The 12,100-nt window shown below is 47.1% G+C and overlaps 1 protein-coding gene across 2 annotated transcripts in view; it reads left to right on the top strand.

Annotated features, from left to right (window-relative positions):
- Positions 1-12,100, top strand: part of Prkn (parkin RBR E3 ubiquitin protein ligase) — a 1,240,480-nt gene that overhangs the window by 1,202,943 nt on the left and 25,437 nt on the right. The window contains exon 10 of one of the 2 annotated variants that reach the window (XM_076858057.2): positions 8,940-9,023. The exons of the other annotated variant lie outside the window; for it this stretch is intronic. Coding sequence (XP_076714172.1) covers positions 8,940-9,023 — 84 coding nt within the window. The remainder of the gene's footprint in view (positions 1-8,939; positions 9,024-12,100) is intronic. 2 annotated transcript variants of the gene reach the window in all.

The following is a 12,100-nucleotide window of genomic DNA, read 5'->3' on the forward strand; positions in this document are numbered from 1 at the left end:
GAATTCCTCTAATCAACACCGTGCTTTCTGTCACTTATATTTCCATAAGACCGTGTTGCATCATGACCCTACGAGAAAACTACAGCTGTTTACCATCTCCCAGAAACTGTGCTAAATACCCAACATAAAGGTTGGCCTTCCTTCCAGATGCAAAATCCTAAAACAAAAAGACGTTAGGATCACAGGATAATGAAGAGGGCCTCTGTAGCCAGGTCTCTCTGACTTCAGAGGTTCTGTTTTTAAATGCTGATCTATATCTGGTTTTTAACATAAACATCTGCTGTGTTATTTCGTGAATTATAATATGCTGTCCTTTCACATGTCACCCAGGTCAAATTTTTTTCTCATCCTAAAGGTAAATGCGATTATGTGGCCCATAAGGGCAGGCATACCTTCTGGAAACTGTGTCATTGGGTGATTTTGCACTGTGGGAGCACCCTAGAGTGTGCTCGCTGATACCAACCTGAATGCACAGCCCATCACACACGCAGACGATGTGGCAGAGTCTGTCGCCCCTGCACTGCCAACCCAGGTGGCCTGCTCCCGTACCGCGTGCTGCAGGCGATAGGCACACCATGCCAAGCATCCGTGGGACTAAATGTACAAAAATGACACAGTATAACTGCAGTATAAAGGGTAAAGTGGCACAGCTGTATGGGACTGGAAGCTGCTGTGGCAGTCAGCGCGTGAGCAGTGAGGAGCGAGGCCAGGATGTTCTTGCTCTGCCATAGACCAGCACCTGCCCACTTGGGCTGTACTACATTCATTGTAAAAAAAAATGTTCTTCTTTCTTCAATGATAAATTAGCTTATTGTGACTTTTACTTCATACACTTTTTTAATTTTTGACTCTTCCATAACAAGTTAAAACAAACACATTGTACAGCTGTACAAAACATGTCTTTCCTGCTGGGTATGGTAATCCCAGCAACTTGGGAGGCCGAGGCAGGAGGACCACCAGTTCAAAGCCATCCTCAGCAATAGCAAGGCACTAAGCAGCTCAGTGAGACCCTGTCTCTAAATAAAATACAAAATGGGGCTGGGGATGGGGCTCAGTGGCTGAGTGCCCCTGGTTCATTCCCCAGTGCCAAAAAAAAAAAAAAAATTATTTCTCTACACCCTTATTCTATAAGTGTTTCTATTTTTTTTTAACTTTTTAAATGTTAAAAACTAACACATAAACACACTCATTACCGGGGCCAACAGGGGAGCAGGAGCATCAGTGTCCCCATCTCCCCCTTTCACGTCTTGTCCCTTTGCCTTGGGGGCAGTCCCATGCATGGAGCTGTCACCTCCTGTGATAACAAGGGCTCTTGGAGTCCTCCTGACACGCCCAGGGCGGTCGCTGGCGTTGCTCCTTGGTGTCACCCTGGGTCTGCCTGTGGGCGCTGAATGCGCCTGAGCCCTGCTCCGTTAGTGGAGGCCGGTCAGTGCTGGGTGCTCTCCGGGCTGTGGAGGGCCTGCCCAGGTCTGCGGGAGCCCCACCAGCCTGCAGGTGGATCTGCTCAGGGTCTTTACGGTCCTTCTCCGCAGCTGCCTTTTCTCTGACCTCTCCCGGGGCTGTGAGCTCCCTGTTGGGAACTGTTTCACCACCTGGTGACCACCATGTGTGAAGGGCCAGTGGTGGCTGAACATGACTGTGTGGTCATGGCTGTCCCCAACACATGTGGGTCACAGGGCAAAAGTAAGATTTCACTGCTAAGAAGGGTTCAGTCACTACTCAGTTTTAAAAAAATGACATTGGGGCTGGGGATGTGGCTCAAGTGGCTGCGCGCTCACCTAGCATGCGTGAGACACTGGGTTCAATCCTCAGCACCACATAAAAAAGATAAATAAATAAAGATATTGTGTCCACCTAAAACTAAAAACAAAAATTTTTAAAAAAAGATTCAAATTCTTAAAAAAAATTGACATTGGAGTTAGCCTTTATTCAAAAGTTTGTTTGTTTGTTTGTTTTTATTTATTTTACTATTTTATTTATGTATTTGTTTTACAGTAGAATGCATTTTGTCATATACGACACAAACAGAGCACAACTTCTCATTCCTCCGGCTGTACGAGTCACTCCACTAGTGCGCTCACACCTGTATAGGGTGATAATGTCTGCCCCTTTCTACTTTCCTTCCCTCCACACAACCCCCCCCCCGCCGCCGTGTGTGTGTGTGTGTGTGTGTGTGTGTGTGTGTGTGTGTGATATGGTATACAAACCCTCCCCCTACACAAACCAAAGTCCCTTCATTCTTCCCTATCCCGGTTTGCTTGCTCATCACACTCATCGTGGGCATTTAGGATGTGCTAATTCCTACAGTTAAATGGGAACTTGGCCCCCTCTCCCAGCCTGCGATGTCCTGGAGGATGAAGCACTGGGTTCTGTGTCAGCCGTCTTTGGATGACATGGTATGGGCTCGCAGTCTTGAATTACCACGTTCACTAGGTCTTTGTCCATTAAAAGTAAACAATCGCACTATTGGGAGTGGTGACCTTTTTCCTAGCATTGAATTATGAGGGAAATTTTTCATCTGGCTGCTTAGAATTTATAAAAAAAAAAAAATCGGGTGCAGGGGAGAGGTTTGAACTACAGTTTTGTCAATAACACAGAACATTTAAATAGTTATTTTTTATGTCAGTCCTTTTGTGAAAAACAGAGAATAAACCAGCCTACTTTAATCTTTTCTATAGAAACTTTATCAGCCAGAACTGTACCAAAGAAGCAGAACCAGTAGGATTGCTTTATATATGCATACACACATACATATGTGGGTTATACCTAAATATATGTGTATAAATACACATCCATCCATACATATATATGGATATATACCCACATGCATATATATGTGTGTGTGTGAGATCTGATATACAAACCCAGATGATATGCTGACGTGTGTATATATACATGCACATGCATGTGTAGCTGCATGACCACATATCAACTTACACACACATACACAGACATACACACATATATATGGAGAGTTTGATTGCAGGAAATTGGTTCACCTGGCTTTGGGGGCATTTAGGACACAGGCATGTCCTAAATGACAAGCAGGCCCTCGGGAAGGGCAGACTAGGACTCCTGGGCACAGCCTGGTTCTGCAGTCCGCAGGTAGAATCTCTGCCTCCTCATTCTGCTCCAAAGTCCTTCTGGTAGATTGATGAGGCCCACCCAGGACAATGTCCCTCATTTAAAGCCTCCTGTCCATAGCTCTCACATCTGCAGGGTGCCTTCCAGCAGCACCTGGATCAGCTGGAGACAGGTCCAGCCAAGCTGACAGAAAACTGACGTCCCGGGAGCTTGTCAGTCCGTGCATGTGATTGTTCGCCAAGAAAATCTAGTAAGAGAATAATTACTTTTAACGTTTTTAAAAGAAAACCAATGAACAAGAGTGGCATTTGCCGGCCTTCCTCAAGAGAAGCCAGTCCAGGAAAGGCCAGCCCCACGCAGTGAACGGCAGACCTAGCACTCAGTTCTCGTCCACTCCTGAGCCTTGGAGAGTGCCTCAGGTCTTAAGGGAGCACCAGCAAGTGGGGGACCAGGGTTACCTGACAGCAGATCCCCAGGGGAATCGCCACTGCTGTCCCAGAAAGCCGCACATGCGTGTGTCTGCCCTCAGGTGCAGAAGCTAGAGGGAAAGGTGTGGGGTGTGGAGCTCAGGAGAGCAGAGGGGAGGCCTGGGGAGCCGCAGGAGGGGGCAGGGAGGGAGGAGGGAAGGCAAAGGGGAGGTACTGAGAACAAAAGTGACCAAATCATACTGTTGTATTGTTGGCATGACAAACCCGCAACCAAGAATTCCATTATTACACACAATTGAATTGCACCAATTTAAAAAGTTTAAAAACAGAGCTCCCCGAGCCTCCACCAGAGGCTTGCAGGTTGGCAGTGCGGCTTGTTGGAGCTGCTCCCTCTCCCTCAGGGAGCTCTGCCCCTGAAAATAGCCGGGAGAGTTTGCAGACTTGCCCCAAACACCATCTCAAGGAGTCTTGGTATCAGCCTCAGCCAGTTCCCAAACTCCTTGTGCTCGCCACACCCTTAGGATCTCCAGGCCAAGAGACACAGACCTCCCAGTTCTGGGTGTTCGCCATACTTTTTATTGATGCCTTATAGTTGTGCATAATAGCAGGACTTGTTGTTACCTATCGGCACATGCGCACAGTGTGACCATACAGTGTGGCCAGTACCCCTCCCCAGCACTCCCTGTCCTTCTCCTCCCCCTCCCCCTGGTCTTTATCCTCTGCTGATCTCTCTTCACTATCATGAGGATCCCTCCACCTTTCTGTTCCTTTTTCCTCTCACCTTCCACATGAGAGGAAACATGCGACCCTTGGCTTTCTGAGTTTGGTTTATTTCACTTAACATAATACTCTCAGGGTTCATGCATTTTCCTGCAAATGACATAATTGCATTCTTCATAGCTGAATAAAACTCCACTGTGTGTGTATGTACCACATTTTTTTAATCTATTCATTGTGGAACAGCTAGGCTGGTTCCATATTTGGCTTTTGTGAATTGTGCTGCTATGAACGTGTCACGGTAGTGTGCGGACTTTGATTCTTTAGGATAAATACTGAGGAGTGGTAAGGTTGGGTCACATGAGGGTGACCTCCATACTGATTCCCGTAGTGGGAATTTGTAATCCCGCCAGCAGTGTAAAGTGTTCCTTTCTCCCCACATCCTCTCCAGCATTTATTAATTGTATCCTTGATGGCTGCCACATTGACTGAAGTGGGATGAAATCGGAGTGAAGTTTTGATTTGCATTTCCCTAACTACAAACGCTGTTGAATATTGCTTTACATATTTTCTGGCCTTTTGTATTTCTTCTTTTGAGAAAGTGTCTGTTTAGTTCTTTGGGGTTCGTTTTTTTGTGGTGTCAAATTTTTTACATTCTTTTTGTACATTCTTGATGTAAATTCTCTGTCAAAAGAGTATCTAACAAAGATTTCCTCCCATTCTCGAGGTTCTCACTTCACATTCTTAATTGTTTCCTTGCTGTGCAGAGCTCTTTAATCGATGCCATCCATTCGTTACCTCTTGGCATTATGTCCCGAGCTTTAGGAGCCCTATTGAGAAGGTTGTTGCCTATTCCCAAAAGCCAGAGTGTCGAACCTACCCCATGTTTTCTTCTGGGAGTTACATAATTCTGGTCTCATTTCTAGGTCTTGTATCCATTTTCAGATTACTCTTTTGCAGGGTAAGCAGTAAGGGTCTGTCTCGTTCTTCTACATAATGATAACCAGTTTCCCCAACACCATTTGTTAAAAAAAAAAAAAAAAAAAAAAAAACCTGTCTTTTCTCCAGTACATGTTATTTACACCTTTGTCATGGACTAGATCAAAGACTGTCTCTGTGTGGATTTTTCTCACCTAATAGTTCTAGTTTTTAAAGATTTATGTCCAAGCCACACAGTAAGACATCTAATATCTGACCAATTTAATACAATCTGAAAAAAATAGTTAACATCAATTTTTAAAATGATAAACATATATTTTATTTTATTATCAAATAACAACATCCCTGATCCAAATATATGTTTACATGTACTTATATTTTGTCATAATATTAATGACAATGTCACTGAAGGGAAAGAACACATCTGCACTCTAATGGGGATGACCCCACGTGGGTAATTCAGTGAAAACTGGATATTGATTATCACTTGCCTCCTTCAAACTGTAAAAATATCCCTGTGCAGCCCTGTGAGTTCACTGTGGCACCCCAGGGTGCCTTGGTGCATAGTTTGAGAACTGAAGCCCTAAGCATTTATACCAGTGCCTTGTTGAGAGTCCTGAGTTCTGAATAATGTGATTGAAAACCCCAAACACATTCGAGGTCAAATCAGACCTTCTAGTTATTCCCCATCTGGTATGAGACAGATTCAAGATGTGTAACCAGGAAGCACCTACCATGTGACAGAACTAGATTTAAATCATGCCGTCAGAGTACAGCAAATAAAGGGACGCTCCGCCGAGTCACCACCAGCCATTCCCGCAGCTTTGCTTCCCTCACCACCCTGAAGTGGCAAGGCTTTGATTTTTGTTCGCTCTTTGTTTCCTGTTATTTCTTTCTAGGATGTTTCTTGCAGCACCAGTGAGAAGGAATTCGGTGTCTCTGTGTCAGGGAGGCCTGTTTATTCTGACAAACTCATCAATCTCCAGGGTGTTCCTCCACCATGAAACTGATTTTCTGTCTCATCCGCTGGCTAATAAGATGTGAGGCTCTCTCCCGCCACGCAGAGGCCTGGGCTCGCCTTCCTTCCCTCCACGCAGTGGTGAAATCGCATCCCGGCTTCCTCCCATGAACCACGCAGTGCACAGCTCTGCAGCAGAGCGCAGGGCTGGCCCAGGCGAACCCAAGATGCTGGGAGCAGAAGGAGAGCTAGGAGGGAATGACCTCGGGAGCAGAAGGAGACCTAGGAGGGATCGCTGGGACCCAGCTCACTGTTCGCTGTATTCGCTTTCAGTTCTGATAAAAAAAAAAAAAAAAAAAAATCATCCAAGACTGAAACCTGGTGGTGCTCGTGAGTAAAAAAGGAGGACAATCTTGCAAGATGAGTGTGTGCCGGACAGGCACACACCTAACTGTCACAGTCAGCATCAGATCCCCTAGAACACAAGGTCCCTCCCCAGGTCCTCATTGGCTGAGTGCTAAGGGTGTACAATCTTCCTGAATGTCCCCTAGGTTTTACTGTCTCCTACTGGGTTATTTAAAGAGTGCACCTTTAGTTGTCCCCTCCCCCTGTTCTCTGGTGGCAGGGAGGACTTTCAGGGACTGAGTGCATTTTGGCACACAGGAAGTTTCTCTCTGTTGGTCAGGTGACCCCCTTCCCCCCCACTCCCACCCCCCCCCCCCCCGCCTCCTATTTGTCAGGGACTGTGAATCTGTCACGCTGGGTGCTAACTGCTGGTAGCCATTTGTTCTATTTCTCGTTCAGCTGAATTTCTTACATTCTCACTAATTTTACATGTAAGACCAAACACTGTCTTCTGAAAATGGACCTCTGGACTTTCTGTTTCTCACATGCTGGTGATTGGTTTAAGGACATCTCCACGCATGCCTTCTCCCACCACCCCACACTTTTAAATAAAGTTAATGTCCCACAACATTCGACTCCAGTCTCTAATGAGAAATGGAAAAACAGGCAGCTTGAGCATCCTTAACCTGAATTCCAAAATGCTCCAAAACCTGAAACTTTTTGAGCAGTGACATCATGCCACAAGTGGACTCCACACACATGATAGGCCACAGTCCCAACACAGGCTCACTGAACACAGTGTATACAGTTGCCTTCAGGCTCTGTGCTTGTGCGAGGTATATACAAAACAATCATTTTCATGTTTTGACTTGGGTCCCATCTCCAAGGCAACTCATTATGTATGTACCAATATCCAAAGATTTGAAAAAATCCAAATTTCAAAATACTTCTGGCCCCAAGCATTTGGGGTCAGGGATGCTCAGTACCTGAGGATCGACGGTGGCGTCTCTCCGTAGAGACGTTTGCATTCTAAAACGCCTTCCTTTTCTGCTTCTTATGTCTTGAGATCAAAATGATGTTCAGGTTGGGTTTTTTAAAGCAAAAAGCCAGACACGGGGCAGGGGAGAAGGGTGTCCACATCGGGCGATGTCTTGAAGGGCCAGCGTGTTGGGTGGGCCGCCCTTTCTGAGCAAGGAGGATCGGGGACGTCTCTGGAATGAAGTTGGTCTTGCTGCGCCTGTTCATCTCGTTTTCATCTTTCTGCTCATATTCGTCCCATCTTATGCACAACTGAGCCGAAGGCCTGGCTGATGTGACAGATTCCAGCCTGAGGGTCCCAAGCCTCTGCAGCTCTCTGGGTGCTCTAGACACTGGTGGCTTTCCCAGGGTGTCTCAGTGTCAGGGAGGGGTGACATCGCCAGGGTATCACATGCAGACCCTCACCCCCAGCCTGGGCAGCAATCTTGGGTGGCTGGGGACAATGACAATAGGACAGACCATATGGAGGCCAGGATCCCAGACAGTAGCCGAACAGGCACAGCCTTGCACAAACCCAGCAGGAGTCCACTTTTTCTGCGTCCTTCTGTGTAAGATGCAGGGTGAGGGCAGGGGCTCCCCTAGGTGCCTTGGCGGGTGGGAGGGACACAGACAGGAGCTCTGCGCACCATTGATGGCGAGAGCCAAGCAGCGCCATGCCCAAGCCTCCTGAGCCTGAGCCGCCAGACCAGTCCCACCCTCGGGGCTCAGACAACAGACATTTATTTTCATCAACCTGGAGGCGGGAAGTTCGAGACCAGGGCATCAGAAGGACTGGTTTCTTCTGAGGCCTCTCTCCTGGTGCTCAGAGGGCCACCGCCTTGTATACTCACAGGGTCACCCCCAGCCAACGTCCTGTGCTCTGATCTCCTCTTCCTATAAGGAGACTGTCAGAGGGACCCATCCTGATGACCTCATTTTATTTTAACTACCACTTTAAAGTCTGCCTCCAAATGCAGTGTACTCTGAGGAATTGGGGGTTAAAATTAAACATACGAATGCAGGGGGCGGGGGATTCAGCCTGTAATAGCCCATTTCTTTTCATAACAGGCTTTCAATACAAAGGAAGCCATTGACATGGACACAGAAATCTCCTAGGTATATAAACAAATATTGAATGTGAAACTCCGGGATGAACTTGCTTTCCTTGTTTCTAACAAGGACTTTGCTGCAATATTTATTTGCACTACTCTCTTCTCCACTGGGCTGGAAACATCTGGAAGAGAGGAAACATGACTCATTCCCCTTTGCAACCCTGCTAAGGTGCTCAGAACATTCTAGTGAAGAGTGAAGGATCCCATCAAAATTCAACCAAAAGTTAACGTGACACAGAAAGCATCGCGAAGCCCAGGGGAACGCACGTGGTGGGTCTGGAGAAGGGGAAGAGCGGTCTGGCGGAGGCAAGGCCCCTGACCCAGGCTGTTCTTTTGCAGTTCGTCTTTTGCCGGGACTGTAAGGAGGAGCACCACGAGGGACCCTGCAGCACCCAGCTTGAAGCCTCGGGAGCAGCTAAACAGGTACAGATGCCACACGTCCCTCCCAGGGGCTCAGTCGCTGGTGGGCGGGAGCTGCTTCCTGGCAGTCCTCAAGAGTTCCTCCCTGAAGCCCAGGAGCAGACAGCTAGTCCACAGCCCTTCTCCTCGGGGACAGTGTGACTTGCCCATGACACCTGGGGGATCTGGACTTCCATGACAGTTTCTCCCCAAAGGAATACAGGATAGAGGTAGGGCCTATATGCATGATCAGAGGGGTGTTTAGAGAGGAGATAAAACAATTTGACAATCTCTTTATCACAGAAATTAATACTGGTCCTACTTTTATTTTTTAAATACCTTTGTGTCTTTTTTGGGGGGGCGGGGTACCAGCGATTGAATCCAGGGGTGCTTAACCACTGAGCAACATCCTCAGCCCTTTTTAAATTTGACTGAGAGACAGGGTCTTGCTGAGTTGCTTAGCACTTTGCTGAGTTGCTGAGGCTGACCTTAAGCTCATGATCCTCCTGCCTCAGCCTCCTGAGCCACTGGGTTTACAGGAATATACTGCCCCCGGCCAGCGCGGGCGGCTAAACTAAAGGTCCCTCTAGTGAATTTACTAGGATACCAAATAAAACACAACACACAATTTACCTTTAAATCAAGCTCCAGGATGGCTCCTCCGCTCTCGGCCTCAAGCTCCCAAATAGGAAAGCGAGGAATGTCACTAGAGGCTAACAAGAGAGAGCTGACACATTCAGAAGTGGACTTTTATTGGGGGGACCCTCATTCTTTAGAAAGTTCCATCCAAAAAGAGTCAAGAGGGGCAGGGTGACAAGGACAGGTAATTCCACCCTGGGGCTGTGGGAGGCCAAGCCTACGCATGAAGACACATTCTGCTGCTTCAAGGGTGGGACAGTGTCTAGGGCCACTACGAAGGTGATCAGACCACTCGAAAGTGACCGACAGAGCCTCTACCAATCACAGGAAGGAAAATGCAAGCCATTCAGTGTGACCGCCCCCACAGGCGTGTGTCACCATACCTGACTCATTGCAAATTTTTGGTGAAAACTCTGGGTGACATGCACAGATGGTCCTCCCCGTGTGATGAGGACAGAATCTGATAAACATTCTAAGTTGATAATAGTGTAAATTCAAAAATGCCCTGAACACATCTCACCTGCCAAACATTACTGTGCACACTGCCGTCTGGGACACGGGTGATCCGGGGACTTACTGGGAGCCGTAGCTTACCACTGCTGTCCAGCATCTCCAGAGAGAGCGGCACCACATATCACCAGCCAGGAAAAGATCAAAATTCACAATTCCAAACACAGTTTCTACCGCATCAGGTAGAAAAATCAAAACCATCGAAAGTTAGGGGCTGTGTGTACGGGGATACCGGAATGTGGAAGGCTGGCATTTGTAGCAATATCATGAACTATGCTAAACTACGTTCCAGTCCTGATTAAGTAAATATCGTGTTTCCTGAGGCTTACTTTCCAGTGTGCTATACCAGGCTCAGGGAAATGCAAATGTGTCTAATTTATTAATTATGATCGACCAAATCTTAGGGGAAAGAAGTCAAGAGCTCAGCACAGTTGATGAATTTACTCATTATTTTTCTCTTAATCTAGATGTTAACAAGGGTCTAAACACTAACTCCATGCAGATAAATCCTCTAGCCATTTCCTTGATAGGATCCTAGTAAACAGACATACAAATTCTATAACATTTTCATTTTATAGTAAGGAATATTAAAGACCTAAGTGATCCCAAACCAGAGCATAGAGGAGCTATTCCTGTAAGGTATTCTGCGGATGTGTTTATCCAAAATCAGCATAACCAAGTAAATGTCATTAGTGAACTGGGCCTTCTCATCGGCTTCTAAACTGGTGACCAGGAGCGTATAAGGAGTTTAGAAAAAGCTGTCATTTCCATAGCAAAGGGGTAAATGCTCCTTGATTTATTTTAGCTCAAGGAAATTCACATGCGAGCTCTCTTGTGCTTGCTGCAGGAATGATAGTGGAATTGAGACCCTCTGCCTGGGGTCACTGCAGCCAGGAAGAAAAGCCCATGGTTCTGGGAAATGGGATTAGTCTAGCAGTTAACACCATGTGCTCTTCGGACCACAGAGACAAGGCTTCCAGGAAGTGGTAGGCTGACATCATTTCTTTGAAAACAGTAGTAAGATGAGGAGTGTGTCCCTTGCCCTTACCCTGTCCAGGCACCTGACTGTCCCTGTAACCCTATTCATTCTTCACTCATGAGGATCCAGCCATCCTTGATGTTGAAGTTGTCTTCTTTTTAATGAATCAAAACCTTAACATTCACCTTAGAAAAATGGGGAAAAGAAAGTGAAAGGTGACCCTGAGCACAGATGGCCCTTGTGAAGGAGCTGTGTCTGCAATGCGTCAATCTGCACACATTCCACAGCCTGCTGGACTCTCCTGCAAAATGCAGTGAAGCACGGTTCCCTTCAGAGGCTTGAAGGGGAGCCATGGGGGAGCCGCACAGGAAAACGGAGAATCGCAGCCACATGCCAAACCAGAGCACAGCAAATATATACCTCTGTGTAGCACTTCCCGGGAGTCATGGAAGATGGCTCAGAGCTAGCTTGTCAAGAGGATGCAGCTTAGGAATGACAGACCATTCCAGAAGTGGACACTGCATGGGCAAAGGTTTTGGGGCAGGGACCTCTTCAACCAGCCTCTTCCATCCATCCCTAGTCCCCAGGCCAAGAGAGAATCTGGTGCATACACGTTTCAGAGATGTTTGTTGAGGGATGGTAGCATCCATAATGCAAGAGGCATCATTCCACTTGACAAATGTGTATTAAAACACCTCTGATATGTTAGGCATTGTTCTGATCCCTGGGAATAAAGAGCCAGATGAAGTCCCCGCCCTCATAGCAGTTCCATCACTTCATCGGGCACCACAGGGTGCTCAAGCAATTCGTAGGAGAGGAGCTCCCAGTCCAGACCAGGGCGAGGTGGCCCTGCCCCTAGTCCTCCCAATGATGAGCCCCCTCCTACTTCTAGCCCCTGGTGACAGAGCCAGCCTCCTGTCCTCTCACAAACAAACCAAACTGACCAACAGACCTAAAGCAGAAGGTCTAGAGT

This window comes from Callospermophilus lateralis, chromosome 6 (genome assembly GCF_048772815.1).
Source record: "Callospermophilus lateralis isolate mCalLat2 chromosome 6, mCalLat2.hap1, whole genome shotgun sequence".
Lineage (NCBI taxonomy): Eukaryota > Metazoa > Chordata > Mammalia > Rodentia > Sciuridae > Callospermophilus > Callospermophilus lateralis.